This window comes from Centropristis striata, chromosome 4, assembly GCF_030273125.1.
Source record: "Centropristis striata isolate RG_2023a ecotype Rhode Island chromosome 4, C.striata_1.0, whole genome shotgun sequence".
Taxonomy (NCBI): Eukaryota; Metazoa; Chordata; class Actinopteri; order Perciformes; family Serranidae; genus Centropristis; species Centropristis striata.
The window spans coordinates 595,594-617,500 of record NC_081520.1 but is presented as its reverse complement, the minus strand read 5'-3'; the positions used below and the strand labels follow the sequence as shown (position 1 = coordinate 617,500).

The 21,907-nt window shown below is 40.1% G+C and overlaps 1 protein-coding gene across 1 annotated transcript in view; it reads left to right on the top strand.

Annotated features, from left to right (window-relative positions):
• The window catches only part of dpf1 (double PHD fingers 1), a 58,525-nt gene extending 36,906 nt beyond the window's left edge, over positions 1-21,619 (top strand). Inside the window, exons 9-12 of the mRNA XM_059330490.1 lie at positions 11,808-11,927; positions 17,219-17,331; positions 18,593-18,674; positions 21,479-21,619. Of these exons, the coding sequence (XP_059186473.1) occupies positions 11,808-11,927; positions 17,219-17,331; positions 18,593-18,674; positions 21,479-21,549 (386 nt within the window). The 3' untranslated portion in view covers positions 21,550-21,619. The remainder of the gene's footprint in view (positions 1-11,807; positions 11,928-17,218; positions 17,332-18,592; positions 18,675-21,478) is intronic.
• The last annotated feature ends 288 nt before the right edge of the window (positions 21,620-21,907 follow it).

The window sequence follows — 21,907 nt, the reverse complement described above, 5'->3', positions numbered from 1 at the left end:
GGGAGGGAGGAAAGGTATTGAGAGAATAGAGAAAGAGAGGAGAGTGAAGAAGAATGGAAGAAGTTGAAGTATTGGAGAGAGAGAGAGAGAGAGAGGGAGAGAGAGAGAGAGAGAGAGAGAGAGAGAGAGAGGGGGGGGGGGGCACAGAGGAGTTCATTAAGAATAACATAAAGAATAGGAGGAGAGAGAGAAAACAGACAAAGACAGAAGCTCAGCGAGCAGCAGAGTTATAGAGGAGAAGAATTCTTCTCTTCATGATTCATCATATAGATTCCCCCAGACGGTTGGTGGTGAAGGAGGCTGATATCAGAGTCTGCTTCATTTCATATTCTGTCTTAACATGTGCTGCTGTGGCTCCTTGTTTCTGTTGCTCGCTTGTCTCGGCCATGTTTGGATAGACCCCCCCCCCCCCCCCCACACACACACACCACCACCACAACCCCCCCCACACACACACCACCACAACCCCCCCCCCCCCACACACACACACACCACCACCACCAGCAGCACCACCCACCACCATCTCTGTCTGTCTGTCTGTCTGTTCTACTGTCTGTGACTGACTGTAACTGTAAAACACAGAGAGGGAGGAGGAAACTAGGAATCTAGGAAACTAGATTCAACCATGCAACAATGTCAAACAGGTATTCATACACACGGTCACTAAAAACTCCAACAGAAATATACTGTAATATTTAATGGTAAAATCTTTAATTCATGCGGCATTTATAAAGTATTTTCTTGCCGATTATATGGCAGAAAGAACAGCGTTTTTTTCAATGAAAAAACGTTCTTTTTTTACAGTAAAATATGGAATAAAATGGCAATCTTAAACGTGAAATCAACAGTGCCAATAAAATTTTACCATAATATTACAAAAAGTTGCACCGTATTTATTACGGTAAAGTTCTGGCAACCACAGCTGCTGTTTTTTTACCGTAAAAACAACAGGTTTTTTTTTAGACTTCTGCCATGTCTATGATGCATTATAAACATAGGATGTGTTATAATCTACTTATAGCACTGTATAATTATAGTTTTAAGCACTAAATCATAACATTATATATATTATATATATATAGCAATCATTGTCTCATTATGTAAAACATTGTATAATGACTTATACGGTTGAGTTAGTATTTTATTATTGTCATAGTTGTAATATTATATATATATATATATATATTAATATTTATTCAATTTTTTGTTACAATGTATTATAATGTATTCATGTGAGTGAGTCAAATCAAGTCAAAGTTTATTTATAGACATTTAAAAACAACCTCAGTTGACCAAAGTGCTGTACAGTTATTAAAATAGAATAAATTATACACAAATAGGTATAAATAAAAACAATGAAAACAAAAAATACTAAAAACAGTAAAAACAATAAAATCTAATAGAATAGAGTGAGTGAGGGTCAGAGGTCAGGCTCATCCTAATCCTATAATGCATCATAACTATGTTTATAATGCATTATAGACACTATAAATGCTTCCTATGAAGCCCATCTAAAATGCATTATAAACATACATAAAACATGTTATAATCTGTTTATAACAATACATCTACCACATTATAATGCGTTATATAATGACTTATAAAGTGAAGTATCATAATGTGTCTACAATGCATTATAAGCATAGTTATGATGCATTATAGTGTTACAATTATTATTATGATACACTATGATCGTTATGAATGCTTATAGCTTTTGTTAAGAAGATTATATTCAATATAACTATGTTTATAGCGCATTAAAGATGGGTGTCATAGAAAGTGTAACCCAGAAACAATCAGTGGCTGACAGTGATTATCAAGTAATATGATGCTTTACTTGTTGTTGTAGAGCATTATGAATATTTATGATTGCTCATAACTATAATTATACAGTGCTATAAGCAGATTAGAATGTATTCAAAGTATGGTTATGATGCATTATACACATGGGCATGCAAACAGGTAACACTTTCCAATAATCCTGCCACATTATAACACATTTTATTCAGACTTATAAGGTCAAGTATCATAAACTTTACAATAGCTGCACTTGTCTATAATGCCTTATAAACATACTTATAATACATTATAAACATAGTTATGAAGCATGATAGGGTTGGCAAAAGCCTAACTTCAAACCTACGTTAAGCCTATTATTAATGCGTTATAAAAAATACTACAATGTATTAACGAGAATGATAACACACCATGATGGTTATGAGTGCTTATAAGCAGAATATATTCAATATAACTATGTCTGTAATGCATTAAAGACATTTGACCTTATGAGTGCTCTGTTTGTTGTTTTAAAGCATTATGAATAGTTTTGAGTGCTGATAACTATAATTACACAATGCTATAAGCAGATTACAATGCATTGAAAGTTTGCTTATAATGCATTATAGACATGGGCTTCATAGAAAGTGTTACAGTTCTACTATCATTCAAAATGTCCATATGTGATTTGACATAATGCAATAGTAATTTATCTCACTTTTACTTATTCTGTCAGATATGAGAGGCATTCTTCAGAATGGTGCCTTTTACAATTCTGGTTTGTTTGTAATAAAATGCTAATGAGTTAGCAGCAGCAGAGCTAGCCACCACGACTGAACACACAAAGAAGACTGCAGCACCTACAGAAACTAAACTCCCCGTTCCAGTGCCAACATGCCACACATAATGAGATGCAGCTCTCTTTTTTTTGAATGTCTTTTTGTAGAATTCTCCTTTATATGCTCTTTTTTTTTTTTTTTTTTGGTTTTGGCCAGCTGGTCATTTTTGACACATGACAGTAGCGTTGACACACATTATAGTGACCATGTGAGGTTGGGCTCATTTCAAACAGGATTTCACAGTCACATGCCCGGCCCGTTTCTCCCTGGAACAAAATAGGATTAATTATTTGCATTTTAACTCTTCATCGACAGGGACACAAGCCCGTGCAGGCTAAGTGGTTCTTTTTAAGTGTGTGCAAATGTGGAGTACATGTGCACAAAGTGTGCAAATGCATGTGCAAAGTGTGCTGTGTGTGATTTCTTTAAATGCATGATTTATGGGGGAGTTTGTGTATCTGTGTGCGTGTGTGATACATTGGTATGTGTGTCTATTGGCTAAATGTGCACATATCTGCAGACTGCAGAGCCTGACGTACTCTCTCTCTGTGTGTGTGTGTGTGTGTGTGTGTGTGTGTGTGTGTGTGTGTGTGTGTGTGTGTGTGTGTGTGTGTGTTTCTGCGGGTCAGTGTGATTACAAAGCAGCCATAGATCAAGTTTTATTATGCACCAAAACTGCCTCTGTCCTCTTTACTTTGCAATGTCATCTCTGCACGCAAGCTCACATTGCACACACACACACACACACACACACACACACACAAATGCATGCATGCAGACCCACAATGCACTGGGAGTTACGCAACCTGCTGACTGGACATGAGTGAAAGTAGTACTTGTGTGTGTGTGTGTGTGTGTGTGTGTGTGAGGGTGAGGGTGGGGTAGATTTGGAGGGTGCAGGGATGGAAAAAGAGCAGAAATGGGGGGAAAACAGAGCATAGCACTGGTGCAGGCATTAGTGTGACAACAGATGGATTGCAGGAAAGAGTTCCAATTTCCTTTTTGAGAGTAAAGCAGAGGAAAGGAAAAAAAAATAGATGGAGACCAAATAAGGAAAGGGAAGCGAAAAAAAGATGAAGCACAATGAAGCGCAGAGAAGAGATCGAATCAGAGGCAGAGAGAGCAGCCGCAATAATGAGAAAGCATGAAAGTGCAAAGAGGAAGAGGATGGGAGGAAGAGAGAGAGGAGAGAGAGAGAGAGAGAGAGAGAGAGAGAGAGAGAGAGAGAGAGAGAGAGAGAGGAGAGAGAGAGAGAGAGAGAGAGAAAGGAAGCCGGTGACTTTTCATCTGTGACTGACGGTTTCCATCTGACTGCATCTCTGCCTCCTCGTCTGCATAAAAAAACCTGAAGATGTCTCCTTGAGCATTCGCTGCTTCTGTGTGTGTGAATTCACATATTTGTGCTTTTTATTTGTTTATCCTTTTGTTAGATTTGTGCAATTTTGTGACTGTAATTATGTTTCTACGTGTGTGTGTGTGTGTGTGGCTGGACAAGGGCTACTCTCATTCATCACTTTAAAGAGAGCGAGAGGGGGATGGGACTGAAACTGGACAGCAAAAGTTATTATGCAAAGGCTTGGTTGTAAATCTCTGAGTGTGTGTGTGTGTGTGTGTGTGTGTGTGTCTACTGTATGTGTGTGTGGGTGGGTGTTTCATTGTGTGCTCCTGAGAGGCTCTCCTCATTAAGCAGCGAGGCGACAGGAGTGCAGAGTGTGTGTTTTCACACACCGCTGCTCCGATACAACGGAGACACTTTTTTTTCCTCTTCGCCTCCTTTCCTTCTCTCCCTTTGTGCTTCCTCGTTTTCCTCCTCTTCTCTGTCTTTTTCCTCTTTCTCCTACGCCTCATTCACTCCCTGCCTCCTCCTACCTTATCTCTTCTTCCTCCTCCTTCCTCCTCATCCTCCCAGCTAACTGCAGCTCTGGAGTGTTTGTTGCCTCACACACAGTGAAAACACACTCAGCCGTCACTTGTTAATCCCATCTAAACCTCAACCTTGACTAATCAAGTTTCGTATTTTTGGAGATGGTAGCCACGGCAACTTGTGTTTCTCTGTCAATGGCTGAGCTACCTTGATGTGAATCAACAGGAGGAGTTTAAAGCTGCACATTCAATCACCTCGATCTAGAAACATGTAAAACCAGAGTGGGAATAAAAGAAAATGTAAAAAAAGAAAGTGTGAAAGTCAACAGGTAGGTGTGTTTGTTAGTGTGTGTGTGTGTGGCAGAGTGATTCCTCTCGGATGGAAGCTCTAAGTTGATGAGGCTTCCACTGCAGCCGGCCAGAGGAGGAGATTATCGACCAGCCACAGACGGGCTGAGGTATCGATCCAGGTCAAAGTCTGGGAGGGAGACGAGGGGAGAGGAAGAGGAGGTGGGGGAGAGGAAGAGGAGGAAGTGAAGACAGAAAGAGAGATACGTTAGGGACGAGGCCAGCAGCAGGAAACAGACTTCTGACTTCTTTTGGTCCTGTACTTTCTCAAAGTTGAGCTCTTTTTGTCTTTTTGACCTTTTCTAGATTACACACAACAAGAAATGTTCCTACCAGGTCACTATTAGTCACATAGTGTTCAAATAAAATAATTCCCTAAAAGGGTTGAGATACTTTCACTTTCATTTTCATTTGGACTCGATATGAAAAGTTGAAAAGTTTAATTTGAATAGATATGATTTTGCTCTGCTAAAAGAGATGCTTTTTTGGTAATATTGGACATACCCAAATATAAAAGCTTATAACAGAAAAACTGAGTAATCCTCATTTCAAAAAAATATCTCTAAACAACCTAAACTACACATCTGTTTCAGACATTATGAATGGGCGTTATCAGCTATGGGTGAGAAGGGTCTGCTTCATCTACTAGTAGGGTCAGAAAGCTAATGAAAGCTAATGAAAGCTAATGAAAGCTAATGCTAATGTTAGCCCAGGAAATAGTTTACTATAGTGATATTAATTGTTGGGTGATGAGCTGTAGTGGCTGTAGTAATTATTACAGGAGCCAAGAAGAGAGTGACATAGTATAAAGACTTTTTTTAATTATTTTTTTTTATTGTGCAATAATACAATACAGTGACATAGACAGACAGGGAGTGAATATTAAACGAGGACAATAACGGTATAACCGTAGTATAAAGAGTGACAGAGTCCGCACCAGGAGGAGCTCTGGGTGATGGAGGCTCCTGGACCAACCAGAGACTGACTGGGACTAGTGTCTCCTCCTCCTCCATCAGTTCATCATGTCATCCTTTGTTCTCTGATTTTAGCCTCCATAACTCCATGTTCACCATAGCCTCCGTCATATGTATCAATATATATATATATCAATGGTAACAGGCAGCTGTACAGACAAGAGGTCTTTGTGAGGGAGGATGGGCTCGAAAAAATGTGTCTAAAGTAACTAGACAGTAAAAAATAGGTGGAAGAAAAGCGAGCAGGTGGCTTTTTAAGAAGGTAACCGTTGATCAGAATTTAAAAGTTTTTATCTTTCAGACATAATTGAAGGATCAAATGTTCCTTGTGGGCTAAAAACGTTCTCCTACTGACTTACGCAACATCAATTATTAACAATCCTTAAAAATATCTTAAAAATGCATTGACAAAAAGATGAAAACGGCTTTATTTAACGGCCAGGTTGATGTTTTGGACAAACATGGTGTCCAACACTAACCCTAACCCTCCACAGGACAGAGATGTGTCTGGAATGATTAAAAAGAGTTTATTATTTCATTAATCTGTGATGAGGATGTTTCATCTGAAGGAGTGCCATGTAGGGAATACAAAACATGACAACGCAATGATTTAAATATTAGGATTTATGTCATTGTGTCATTGTTTCTGCATTCTACACTCTACACACACACACACACACACACACACACACACACACAGAGACAGAAGGGGATTTATCTCATTTTGACCAACTTTAAATATTTGAGGTATTTTTTTTAATAGAACTGCTTTATCAAATGTCAGAATTGATAAATAACACGTTAGATGAACAAGAAAAATAAAAAATAAAATGAAAAATGTAACAATATACAATTATTTTGCTGAGAGTAAAAAAAGAGCGACTTCAGTTGGAGAAAGGAGGCGAGCAGGAAAAAAGGAGGCGAGCAGGGCAAGTGGCGGCTCAGAGAGAGAAATCACAACTCAAGGTAACGAAGGAGCTGCAGGAGGAGGAAGGGAGAGAAAATGAGACGGGGAGAGAGAAATTATCAGCAGAGAGCGAGGAAGGATGGGGAAGGGTAGGTGTTGGTGGGGAGGTGGAGGAGGTGGGGAGGAGGTGGGGTGAGGAGCATTTGAGGATTCATCTCTTGCTGGATAATTCCCAGGAGGATCTCTCTCCAACACTTGAAAGCTGTGAAGTGTGCGGTTCTGCTCATACTCCTCCTGGTAATTGGAAGAGGAGTGGAGGGAAGGGGAAGGAGGGAAGGAGGGAGGAAAGGAGGGTCAGGTAAAGGAGGGAGAAATGGAGGTAGAAAAAGAAAAGAGAGGAGAGGAGCGGAGGAAGGTGGCTGAAGGAGGTGACGATTCAGAGACTGAGAGGAAAAGGAGAAGGTAAAAAACTAACGAGGGAGGACGAGAAGGAAAAAAGAGCCAGCTGACTTCTGCCATCTTTCTTTCTTCAAGCTCTCTTTTTTTCTCAGCGTGGCTTATATGTGTTTTATTTTTGCTCATTAGCTCACTCCTCTTTATTCTCCCCCCCCCCCCCCCCCCGGTGGCGTGTCTGTGGTTGCGGGCGGCGTCTGAAACATGGCCGCAGGCGTTTAATCATTGATGGAGTTTTTTCCTCCATGCAGGCAGGCCAGCGGGCAGCCCCAACTCACTCACATGCGTCAGGACCTGCTGATTCACTCTCTGGGGCCTTGAAGCACGCACACACACGCACACACACACACACACACACACACACACACACACACACACACACACACATGCAGGCACACAAAACTACAAAGGCAAACAGAGACACACACCTAATCGTAGCACACAAACAGATAAATGTAGCCTGGGTGTGTGTGTGTGTGTGTGTGTGTGTGTGTGTGGCTATCCACATGTGTGTGTGTAGTTTCTCCCACCAGGGACCGTGAGGCCCAATCAGCAGCGCTGAGCCCAAATAAAAGCAACAAAGATAAAAGCAATTTATTTGACCAGAACAAGAAGAAAAAAATGTGTTTGCATTGGCTCCAGGCTGCTGCCACATATGTCTCTGCAGCGTTACACGTCCTCCTGCTAGACTCAGTCAACATCTGGCTCTGTTGTTCTTTATACAGTAAATACACTTACTGTACATACTGTATGCTCATTCACCAGCGCTCTAGTCTTTATACTGTCTTCTGTTCCTCATTCATGTGGAGCAGGACAGCAGCACATGATATTCAATGCTCAGGATGAACTCTGTCCTGGTTCATGAAGCGATCATCAGGTCAAAATTAAAAGTAATTTCTTCAATGCTTTGTTTCTGATCAAATACCTGTAAAACTGATGGCATTAGCATCCCAATATGCTAAGCTAACAGCGAGAATAAGATGAACGTACCTGGGCTGTCAGTGCATTAATATTACTTGAGGCTCAAGGGCTACTGTTTAAAACAACATTAATTCAGGACTTCCCATCAGTGGACAGCCACAAACAGGAACTAGATACAGTCAGTGTTCAAGGGGAAACAAAGCGTTTGCTGCCATGCAGAAGAGTTGCAATGTGACTTTCTGCACATCAAGTAAACTTCAAAATCTGGAGCTAAAGTTATGTTTACTACAAAATAAAGATAGAGATGAGAGGAAAACATGATATTGGTAGGATGAGGCTGCACTGTGTGTATGGAGTCAGAACAAAATCATCAATATAAAACAATAAGCCAACAATAAGTCAAGACAAAGCTCGTTATCAACCAAGTAGGCAAGTAGAGTCTTTTCAATTAAAGTCCTGCAAACATCAAAAGCAAATTTGTATCATTTCTGTGTAAGTTGTTTTACTGAATTGACTTCCAGCTTTTACTTGGTATGTTATATATATATATATATATATATATATATGTTATATATATATATATATATATATATATGTTATATATCCGACATGGAGTCATAGATGAGATATGACAGAATAGAATATCCTAATCTGGCTTGTTTGTGTGTGGTGCTGATGATGCAACCGTTGCTGTTTTAGTGACTTTGTTTTAAAAACTGATGCAGGCCTCGGACAATTTTTTAAATGATTTGTTTGGTACATTACACTAGAAATATATTTTATAGATTTTTGCATGAGAAATGATTGTGAATCCAGTCTTGTAAACTGCATCAAATCCTGACGTGTATCGCTACTTTCCTTGCATTGACTGTGTGTGAACACACCATATCACATTTGATATATTATGGATGAAAGGAAAATGCTGCAAATTGTACAGTTTGGTGGGCAGGAGAATTGAAGAATATATTGGAAATAATAACATATTTTTCTTAATTTTGACCAGTTGACATATGGCTCACATGCTGCTGCTATTATTGTTTGTATCTTCCAATGATGTACAGAAATCTATATCACGTTATCTTTTCATCGTTTCATATGATTAAAAAGGCCACATCGACGTTCTGAGGGTTTTTAATAATGTGGTAAAATAGGCCAGGACATATCCCCCGCCTCATGATGTGCAGGTGTGTTTTTTTTTTTTTTTTCCTATAATGAAACTCTCATAATTTGAAAAAGCTGACACCAGCAAGATCTCATATTATCCCTGGAAAAAGAGATCAGTGAGAATCATGATGATAAAGCCATCTGTGTTAAAAATAATGATTAATAATCTGAATCAGGTAGGAGACAGTGTTTACCTTTACAGCCCACTCTAAACCTTTTCTTTACCTCAAAGTCCTTGTGCACATGGTAACTAGAACAGTTGAAGTACATTTCATGACTGTTGGTGGTGAAACACCTCTCCACCTTATTATTCATCATCAGGCTGCAGCTATGGAAGTAAAGCAGCAGCAGTAAAGTCTCTGCAGTTACATTCTCTCAGTGTAGATGACAGACTCCTGCTTTCTCTGCTCCACTCCTGTTGAATCCTGCAGCAGCAGGTACAGCTTATCATTCCCTCCCTCCCCTCCCCTCCCTCTGTCTGTCTGTCTGTCTGTCTGTCTGTCTGTCTGTCTGTCTGTCTGTCTGTCTGTCTGTCTGTCTGTCTCTCATCCTGATCAGAGAGTTTCTTTTATTATTTCATTTCTCAGAGGATTAAAGCCAAACCCTGTGGAGTAGAAACCCAATCTCGCTCACTCCTCCTTCCCTTCTCACCCTCTTTTCCATCAGATTCACCCTCTCCCCCCCCCCCCCCCCCCCCCCCCCCCCCCTCCCGGCCAAACCAGACTCCGCCCAGCGATGGATGGATTAATGACCTCTGTCTGTCTCTGTATACACACAGTATCACCTACAGCACTGTCTGTCTGTCTGCTGCACCTAGTGTGTGCTTATCTTTTGTTATTCTGCAGGATGAATGGCTTTCTATATGTGTGTGTGTGTGTGTGTGTGTGAGTGTGTGTGTGTGTGTGTGTGTGTGTGTACCTGTGTAGCCCACTCCATTGTGTTCCCTGTTGCTCCGTCCTGCCTGGTGAGTCATTGTGAGGACCTGTCCAGTGCGTTACGTCTTAGAGAAGAAAGCACACATACAGAACAGTCTGCAGTGGTTATGTGATTGCTTCCATTAAAGTGATTATGCAATCAACAGCAGCAAGACAGGCAGCAGACAGACAGGTTGAAGGGTGGGGGGGGGGGGCATACATACACATACATACCCAGCAGCAGTGAGGCAGGCAGGGGGAATCTCTCTCTTGTTAATAATCATTATGAAACGGCTTCACGTGGAGCACTTGCCTCTCCGAGCTCAGCGTGACGGCAGGTCTGTCCCGGCAACACACACACACACACACACACACACACACACAAACACACACACACACACACTTACACACACACACACTTACACACACACACACACACACACACACACACACACACACACACGTCCTCCTCTTCCTCTTCCTCCTCCACTCATAAAAATATGTTTCTAGCGACCCCAGAGAGCAGACGTCCCTGTCTGAGCCTCTCCTGGGTGAACCAGGTTTGGTGAGTCCGGCTCAGCTCAGACCGGCTCAGCTCAGACCGGCTCGGCTCAGACCGGCTCGGCTCAGACCGGCTCAGCTCAGACCGGCTCAGCTCAGACCGGCTCGGCTCAGACCGGCTCGGCTGCTGGTTTCTACCAAAGCAAACAGATGGAGAGAGAGAGACAGGGCCCAACTGGGACGCTGCTCTGTAAACTCAGCTACAGGGACTTAGTTACAGATCTCCTCCTTCTCTTTTGTTTTACATCTAGTAACTCACTGTCTACAGCAGGGATGGGCAACAGGAGGCCCGGGGGCCGCATACGGCCCTCACCCTCACTTGAAGTGGCCCTCAGTACAACTACATGCATTTGAGCATGAAATCTTAAAAGTGCAGTGTAAAAATGCACAAAATGACTTCTTGCAATTAATGTTGGTCTGCTGTTCTTGCACTGGTTATTTTCTATTTGCTTCAATCCTTTTGTATTCCTATTTATACTGTTAAACACTGCAAATTACTTGATTCTTACCAAGATAAAAAAACAACAACTTTAGATTTAGAAGTGTTAATAGGTGATGAGAGTTAATTTCTTATTTTAAGTGTTCAACATGCTTATTTCTAGATTTAATAATCTTAATTAAAGAAATCTTGTCAAGGTAAAAATTATCTGTCCATGCAGCAAGATCATTTCCCTCAGATTTACTGTTTGATCTGGTTTTTAGACCTTTTTTGCAGTGTACATGCATTTGAGCATGAAATATGTTAAGTTAGTGCACTGTAAACATATTTAAAATGTCAGTTTCATCATATCTGGTTAGTGATGCTCCTATATGTGGCCCTGTGGTAATTGTGGCCCCCTGCAGTATTTAAGTTGCCCATCGCTGGTCTACACCAGCCACAATGTTCCCCTTTGGTCAGCAGACTGTGTGACAGCCGCTCTAACTTCTCCAGTCCGTGTCTCCACCTCCTTCAATCCAGGGAGACATTTCATAACACTGACTTATGAGTTTACACTTTGCTCTTCATCCCCTTCTCTCAGAGTCCAGATGGATTAAACTGAAGCCTCTCCTCTTCCTTACCTGCTTCTCTTTCTCTTTAATCTTCCAGCCAAGAAAGCACCAGACGGCTCAGTGATCGCCAACGGCTACTGCGACTTCTGCCTGGGAGGCTCTAAGAAGACGGGCTGTCCTGAAGACCTTATCTCCTGTGCGGACTGTGGGCGCTCAGGTAGGGCTCCGCTGAAGGGGATGATTGGCAGGAGGACGGCGGTCCTCTGTTGATGCTTCGCTTGTTGAGCATAGATTTACTATTTCCTATATAAATAAATGCAAGTTTCAATTCCTGTTACGCCTAAAAATGGATGGACCATACCAGTGATTTTTATGTTTTGTTTTGTTTTAGCCCGTCTACTACAAATCATGTACAGTATACTTAATATTAATAGACATTTTCTGTAATGTTTTCGCTTTTTGAGGTATTTTCTCACCTTCCAAGCAGCTTTCAGCTTACATTTTTTACTACAATCTGAAAACCAGTTTGCAGAGAATAAAAACTACATAAAAGCAACTCACAAATATCAGCAAGCATCATCTCCCATCATCTCATGCTGTATCTACATTAAACACTTCTGTATTTAGGCATCTTTAAGTGTATGATGTGCCTTCACACTGTCAGACAAAAAAAAGACTCAACAGTCGCCATCTTTGCTACGTTTTGGAAGTGAAGCCAACTGGAAGTGCCTTAACCCTCTGAAATGTATGTTTTCTTAAAATAAAATACAATAAAGATACTCCGATTATTGTAGAACGACACTGTAAAAAAGGCATTATCATTGAAATTTGAACTTTCAGACAGTCCTTGAGTGGCTCATATGTTCAGTTCCTGTTAGAAAAAGTCATCAAAACGAAGCTTAAAATTGTGATATTTCTGTTAAAATCACTTTATTCTACATGTCTCATTAAAAACGTTGCCAAAAATAAACAGTTTGCACTAACCAGATCCTGTTAAAAACAATAAATTCTCCTCAGAGACACTGTGAAGACATGATTGATTCTGCTGAGACCAACGGTCACGTGACAAATACTCACTGGAAATCTGTTTACACAGAGCAGAGAGGAGAGGACAGGAGAGGCTGTTTACACAGAGCAGAGAGGAGAGGACAGGAGAGGCTGTTTACACAGAGCAGAGAGGAGAGGACATGTTTAGCATGTAGAGACCCAATTTGTATCCCCAATATTCTTGACACTTGTGGGCACTTGTAAAAGCGTTGTATATATAAATTAAATTTTATTGCAATTTTTTAAAAATTAATAAGAGAAATTCAACTTTTTTTTAAGTCACTATTCAATCTCCAATGGCCAGCAGGGGGCAACTCCACTGGTCCCAACAAGTCAGTTAGTATGTACAGTAAGTGAAGAGGAAGATGATTTATTACCTCAGTAACTCTCTCGTTATGAGTTTATGGTCTCAAACTTATAGCATGAAGTTCATGTTACTGTTTGATTGACAGGTCACTAGTTTTTAAACTTAGAACTTTGTCCATTTCATGGTGTGTTTTCACTCCATGGCAACGGTCATAAACCAAGATGGTTTAACTTGTTGCTAGGTGACGACATCCTCCATTATTTCACAGTCTGTTGTGAGGACATCATGCATTAAACCAAAGTGTACTGACAGAAGTATTCAGATTGAGATACAGCATCACTATCCATGACTTTAAGCATTAATTATCATGACCAACTGTAGCTATGTGTTTTATTTCAGCATGGAAACATTCCTGCTCTCTCGTCGTGTTTCCATCAACACATTTCTTGCATTAGAAAAGCTTGATGGAAGCACCAAAATTCGACAAAACTGGAAAAAAGCGCGTACACGTTTTTACGCTCTCTTAAGGTGTTTTTTGTCTTTTTTGAAAAATAGTAAATGCACTAAACAGGAGATGGAGATCTTTTTTTTCCCGAATACGTTCTGACGTAGTGAACATTTAACTCACATGATCAGCTGAAATCTCTTCTTCTTCTACTGTTTACTGACCGATTAGCCAACAGCAACACATAACACTGCCATCTTCTGGCTAAAGTCAGTCACTGCAGCTTTGTTTATTCACTCTGAACCAGCTGATGGAAACTCACGCTTCAATATTCACCTCTCTATATAAGAAAACACAGCTATTGTCATAGTCACTACAGCCACAAGAGGTCTGCGCCCGACAATAAATAAATGTTAGTATATATAATAATATATATAATAATAATAACAGCCTTCTGGACCTGCTAGTAGGTGCAGCAACACCTATGAGGCTGATAACAACCATTCAATCACATGATAACATTTTAACTGTTCCCTTTAAATTCACGACCTTAACCACGTTTTTAAAACATCATATTTCCCTCGGAACATAATTGAGAATGCCGTTAAGTTTATTGGGAACACATGGAGATGATGTTTGGTCACATAAATTAAAAATAAAAAACGTACATGAACTTCTCTCTGCAAGCTGCTTTTCTTCCTGATGGCCAGGGATAAAAACCCTCGGCTGCCTGAAAGGTGGAAAACACATTAAAACTTCCTACATAAAAATAAAAAAAATGACATGCTTTGGAAAACAATGGCTATAATGTAAAATGTGCTAAAAATCTTCTGTGCAAGAAGAATTTCTCATTCCTCAAATAAACTTTTGTTGCTGCTTGAGAGTTGTAAACGTGCCAGGAATTAAAGTCAAAGCTTCATTTAAAAGCATCGTCTTTAAGATGCTGGACCCTTGTGTTGTCTCAGGGTTTAGAATGACCCACCACATGTTAAACAGCAGAGGAAACCCTCCAAATTACCTTTTATCAACTTCTCCTAGAATGACCTCAACATGAGAAAAAGTAATATTCTAATATGCGCACATTCCTATGAAAGCTGTACACTAACAAATCTTGTCTTAGGCAGCGATAAAATCATTTTCATTCTTCAAGAAAACAAAAACTATGCATGCATAAGTGTACATATGCATGCACGCTTGCTAAACAAATATGTTTACACCTATACAATACCTTCAGTAATAAAAATAAATCCCTACTCTAGTAAAACAGCAAACCAATTATGGCAGGTGTGTTGTAATAAAAACGAGTGATTCCACTGATTAAACACAGTTTTTCTGCACCGTAAAGAGGGAAAACGTTGATCTTCACACAGTTTGTGATGAGTTATTTCTCCATGCAAACTAGATTTGGGTTTTAAAATTCAATCCAGCTGCTTTATTGAAGGGGTTCAGTGAAGGTGGGTCATTTTTACCCTTAGGACAAGTGGTGAAGACAACACAAGGGTTAATAATAAAGTGCTATAATATATACAATACAATCCCTTTCTCATTGATTATAAAATATCTGGCAACAGGATTTTGGATTTTGTAAAGTTTTGTACAATACCAAGAATATCAGATAGATAAATCACACGAGATACAATTTTCAATATTAAGCAGATTGCATGTATCTCACAGTTATATGCAATAAATATGATGCTCTGCAGTGTGTCAGAAATGCAAAAACCACTCTGGTGTCTTGTCAGATACTGTTTCCAAAGTCAGGAATGAACTTTCACACTTATTGTACAGTGGTCATGTCACATTGATCACTAAGTAACTGTTAAACTAAGACATTCCTTGGTATTAAATGTAATCTTGGTGTGACATTGTCTGACCAAAACAACCCACTAAATGGTTCAGATTCTTGTGTGCTGCACTCCTTCAGTCCTGGCTTGCTGTACAACAACAGACTTTATATTTGTGATATAAACCATTGTCTATTTCCTTTTCTTTTTGAGACCGTGTCCTATGTGCTGCAGGGAAAGGTCTCATCTAGTGTGTATTGTGGTTGTGAATGGCCAACAGTAAATCTTATCAAAGTAGAGTTCAAGTATGATTTTTTAAATATGGTTGTATTCTTTTTTTCCCCCTCCCCCTCATTATGAATCCATTTGTTTTTGTTTGTGGGATGTGCTTGTATATTCTGGTTATATTTAAACATGCAGAGATTGTAGTGTATATGGTGCAGAATATGTGTACTTATTTCTTGATTGCATGTACTGTATACATATTTTTTTCATTTGACAAATAAAAAAAGAAAAGCAGAACTAAAAAAGATGTACAGTACGTGATTTGTAGTGAATGGGCTGCAGCATGCAAAGCATTGGTATGGTCCTCTTCTTTATATATATATAAATATATATATATATATATTTATATATATATATATATATATATTCTTTATGACACTCACAGAGAAGACAAATGAAGGTCAGGAATAACAACGTTTCTATTGTTTTCTTCATGTAACATCAAGCACCAGGAGGAAAAACTGAAATGTATAACTAGTGAAGAAGAGATGAAATAACGTCCAAATGGCAACAAAATAGAGAATAGAATTGTTCAAATCAACGTAGTCTTATACGTTATTTATACATTATACATTATAGAACGGGCCCACCTCCTATTGTACATATAAGCAAGACACACAGATACTTTAGAGGTGTTTCCCCTCTTTGTCTTATAGTTTTGTGTCTTTTTATCGTCATTGTAGACACATTTCTTTATGGTTTGGTGTCTTTTCATAATTATTTGTTTTTGTTTTTGTGTGCCATTGTTTTCTCCACTTTTTGTCGTCATCTTGCATCACTTTGTAGTAGTTTTATGTCTCTTTGTGGACATTTTGTGTCCACTTGTGGTCTTTATGTTTGCTTTGCTGTAATTTTAAGTTTATTTGTAGTTCTTCTGTGTTTCTTTTTTGTCATTTTCAGATTTTTGTAGTTGTTTTAATGTCTCTTTGTCGTCATTTTGTGTTTCTTTGTAGCCATCATCTTGCATCTCTGTGATTATTTTGAGTTTCTTTGTTGTTGTTTTATGTCTTTTTGTGTCTCTTTATAATTATTTTGATTTTGTTATTTAATTTGCATCTTTTTGTCTCTTTATATCCACTTTGTGTTCCTTTGTAGTTGTTTTATCTGTTTTTCTTCTCATCTTTCATCACTTTGTAATTATTTTAAGTCTTTTGTGTCTACATGTGGTCTTTTTGTTTGCTTTGCTGTAATATTACGTTTCTTTGTAGCTCCTTTGTGTCTCTTTGTAGTCATCTTTGTAGTTTTTCACAGTGGTTCCAGTCTGTTTGTGTCTTTATTTTATGTGTCTGTGGTCATTCTGTGTCTCTTCCTGGTTGGTACATGTCAGGTTAATCTGTTTCACTGCACATTATCATTTTACCTAAATTCTAAATTCTACGTCTCTTAATGTAAATGCAGGAGAAATGGGGTTCAGCTGTCTCAGTAATTGAATGTTGACATCTGTCACACACGACTGTTAAATATAAATAAATCTCCCATATGAAGCAACAAACTGACAGACAGACAGAACAGGTAGATGATGGATGACTCGTCAGAATACAGAACGCCATGGTGAAAACCGGTGTGTGGGCGTGTGCTTGTGCGTGTGTGTGCCTCGGTGTGTGTGTGTGTGTGTGTGTGTGTGTTGTGTGTGCACTCAGGCCACCCGTCCTGTCTGCAGTTCACAGTGAACATGACGGCTGCGGTGAGGACTTATCGCTGGCAGTGCATCGAGTGCAAGTCCTGCAGTCTGTGTGGCACCTCTGAGAACGACGTAGGACCTCACTTTATACTACATGTTAGCTCTGAACACACGTGGCTGCACACACACACACACACACACACACACACACACATAACACACTATAGCACATAATACTGGAAATCCTTACAACTTATTGCTTGAATTAAGGTTTTTTGAATATTTTATAGATAGAGCAAGTGTAGAAGAAGGAATCCACTTTTTAAACAAGACGTATTTAGATTCATTGACTCTCTAACAGGTGTGAGTGGATTAACACTGGGCTATCCTGTTGCCCAACTGGTCCCACTGGGATGAAACCAAGATTTTAACCATGAATAAATCTTAAATATGCATTCACACAAACCCTAGTGCAGAGAACACAGCCACAGTGCTGTTCATTATTGTTTCTTGCCTTAAAGTTGCGGTCGGCAGTTTACTTTTGGTATCATTTGGCAAAAAATCCATAAAAGTCTTTCAGCATTTTTGTAATTGAAGTTGTCTGAGAGAAAACTGGACTTCTGCACCTCCTCTTGGCTCTGATCTAACCTGTGACAGGAGGTTTCTACCAATCACAGGTCATTTTAAGAGAAATAGCATTCCTATTGGCTGTTTTACAGATGACAGCCTTACTTTGAGCTGCGGCTAATTCAAAGCTAAATATTAAGAGACTTTTTATAATCCACCTATACAGGGTGTAGTACAGTGCATAGAGGTGTAGTCCAGTTATGTCCTCAGCAGACATTTGAAACCAGTGTGAGGGCTTTACAGAAGGCTTTTAGCCTCTTGTGTCTGTCCTCATACGGATGGCAGAGTTAGCCTTACGAGGACCAGAACGTAAGGACGGAACAACCTCCTGCGGACTCAGAGGACATGTAAACGTGACCAGCAAGCCATATTCCTGCTGGACTACAGGCTAACAGGCTAACCCGGGCTGAGCAGCTTCTCCCTGAGAGCTTCAACACTGGAAATGGTTCCTAAAGTCCGACAGTCCCGCGTCCAGAGAGTCCAGAGAGTCCAGAGAGTCCAGAGAGCTGCTGGCTCGTCTGTCTGGAGGAGAGAGAGAGCTCTCTCTCTAACTAAACTAACTGATCATTTCCTCTTTTTTTGCCTTTTCCAGTTTTCTGCCTACTTCAGCTTTAAGGTTGTAAAGATATTTCTATGAAGGGAAGATGTTGATTACTTAGCGTCCACCCAAAAAAGATCTTCAAGTACAATACACATTTATTCTCTTGTGTCCTTTTAAATTGCACACAATAACATCTGTTAACGTGAATATTCTGCTCTGTTGCAGGACCAGCTGTTGTTCTGTGACGATTGTGACAGAGGCTACCACATGTACTGCCTGAGCCCCCCCATGTCTGAGCCCCCAGAGGGTACGTATAGCATGTATAGCAGCAAGGAGAATACAAGCATTCTGTCCCCTTTCACTGAGGACTGGTGGTTTTTAGGGGGAGATAGCAGGTCAACAATAAATGCCACATTAACAACATGTACATCATCTGAAAGCTGTTGAGAATAATTTGAGATGCAGCTCAGCACTGAGTGTCAAGTTGTTAAGTCCATTAATCTAATGAGAATTACTTCATCAATTAGGTAAACCTATTAAGGTGTATAATGGTTCAGAACATTAATGTTTGGCTTTTTGAGACATAGTTGAGCAATGCCAACGTTTGTGGCGTCGTCTTCTTCTTTTTTTTTCTTTTTTTCAACACAAACCACTTCACACACTGGAGCCAAAAGCTGCTTCTCCTCCAGTTTGTACATTTTTACGAAGAGCATGATGGGAAAAACATGCTAAAAGAATCTAGTTCTAGTCTGATAAATAGTGACCCTGCTGTCTAAAGTCTCAGTGTGACACTAAAAACTCTTGTCTTTAGGTGTGAGCAGGTGTGAGCTGATAGTTTTCTGAGTCTTTTCCAAGTCTTCTGATGTATAGGGAGCATAAGTTACTGAACGATGGATACTGAAAGAAACAGTTTCACCCAAAAAATACAGGACGAAATCAGGTTACATTTGTTCAGAAAAACAGCTGTTTACAGGCACGACAACGTGTCAGACAAACATGATTATCGCTGCACGGATGTGTTTGACCTCCACATTAAAGCTCATCACGAGTCTGTTCTGGTTCTGATCCGTGTAAAAAAACCTCAAGAGGATAATGAACAACAAGCTGTTATAAACAACAGGAACACTAGAGGAGCCAGCAGAGACCTCCACATGTTCTACAGACATGACGAGGGCCGATGCTTCTATCAGAATAGAGCTCAAACACCATAACATGACACAGATGTTTGTTACCACGACGACCCTCTGCTTGATTTAACCCTTCGACGCACAACATGGGTCAAAAATGACCCGCTTTCATTCCCCATGTTATTTCATGCTGCTGTGTGTTTGAATATCTTTTTTTTATTACAACAGATCATTATTTCCATTTTTCCTTTCATACTTTATGAAGGAAAACAGTTTTTGTATAATTAAATCAAACACATTGTGCATTAGAAGCATAGTGATACAAAAAGGGGTTTTATTCAAAAAGTAAGAAATGAAAACAAAAAATCAGGACGTACGATGATCAAAAACAATTAAATGAGGAAAACCTGGAATACGTAAGGAAGCGTACTGATACAAAAAGTGATACACTAAATTAACAAGTTGAGTAAATATGTGTAACCATGTTTGTCTTATTTTGAAGGTTTAACTTTAAAAGAGTTGTTAGAACCACCAGATTACATTGGAAAATCACATATTTTAACATTTGAGGCTTATTAGAGCCACCAAATAATAATTTCCATTGGAAAAAACACAAATTCAACCAAATAGGATAGTTAATATTTGTGTGTTCTTTGTCAGGTTTAAAATTGGTGACAACATATAAACACCTTCTAATGACCAACATGGGTCAGAAATCACCTTGTGCATTAGAAGCGTAGTGATAAAAAAAGGGGTTTTATTCAGAAAGTAAGAAATGAAAACAAGAAATGAGCATGCATGATGATCAAAAACAAGTTATTTGAGGAAAACCTGCAATACTGAATGACGAAATTAAATTAATGCAAAGATAAAAGAATATAAACACGTGGTCGGGTTTCTTGAGACCCAAGTTGGGCATCAAAGGGTTCAGATAGCTGTTCGATAGCAACAATCTGAGTCACAACACTCGATTTACACACCAGCAACCTGCTGACAAAGATCCACCTTTCTCTCTAGCATCTGCATTTTTAAAATGAAGACAAGATAACAGCTGGTTATTGACTGATTGATATCAGTATCTTCTCTATCGCCTTAAAATTGAGCCCGCTAAAAAAGTGTTCGTATATGTCAGGAACTAGTGACATTATTTTTGGTTTGGTAACATTTTCCTTGTACAGGATTGTGTAACTGTCTGCTGTAGGTGGACAGACAGACAGTCAGACTGGTCCTGGTCTCACTTTGACTCAGTGAGAATCAGAACTGAACCCTCAGGACTGGTTATGAATCTGCATCTCTTTGTCCTGATGTGGCGCAGGTACATCTGTTCAAATTAAAGTCGTTTTCCTGCTCCACGTACAAGATGGCTGCCTGAGGATGTTTGATGCCGTTGTCATGGAAATGAGTAGTAGGAAAGATATTCTGTTTCCATGGTAAAAGTGTCACTTGGCTGAACATACAGTAGCAGTGGCACTCGTGTTCAACACTCACTAACAGTGTCATGCTCTGCCCACACAGGCAGCGCTTTCATTTACAGGAAGCACTTTTTAAATTCAGCAGCAGTCGGTTTATTTTAGCTTTACTCTTAAGAAGAGACGTGACTGAGCTCTCACATGGACGGTAAACATTTATTTTTATTCACAGCTCGCCGCTCACAGAACACCTAGAGGCAGAATACAGCAGGCTATACGCTGAGAATCCGTCTCCAGTTGATGTTTAATTAATGTCACAAATCCCGTGCTCAAATCCAAACCAAACTACTTGTCAAATCCCTGCATCTGCACTCCACAGCTCAGCATGTGGTGTTTAACATGCAGCTTTAATTTACAGTATTACTTAACGCTCTGTCTGAAACCAGGGATTAATCCACAAGGCTTTACAATAGTAGGGACTGAACCTTCGATCCTTGATGTGCTGTTTGTGTGTGTGTGTGTGTGTGTGTGTGTGTGTGTGTGTGTGTGTGTGTGTGTGTGTGTGTGTGTTGCAGGGAGCTGGAGTTGTCATCTGTGTCTGAGACAGCTGAAGGAGAAGGCCTCGGCCTACATCACCCTCACTTAATCTGTGGAGCTGCTCTTCATCCTCTCGGCCCTTCATCATCCTCTTCCTCACCGCGTCTTCGTCACCCCCCTCTGTGCCTCAGCTGCCCCCCCCCCCCCCCCCCCCCCCTCCTCTGATCTACTCGCCGCCACTTCCTCTCCAATCCGTCCCAGTGACCTTTGACCTGCCTGAGCACACAGCGCTGCCCCCTCTCTCTCTCTCTCTCTCCAGCGGCGGAGCAGCCTCCATCTTTTCCCCGCCGCTCGGCCTCCCGTCCCGACCCTCCTGCTCTGTCTCCACAGAGGAATTCATCAGCTGACAATAAGTTTGCTAGTGAGACACACACTCCAGCCTGCCAAGGGCACTTCAGAGGCACACC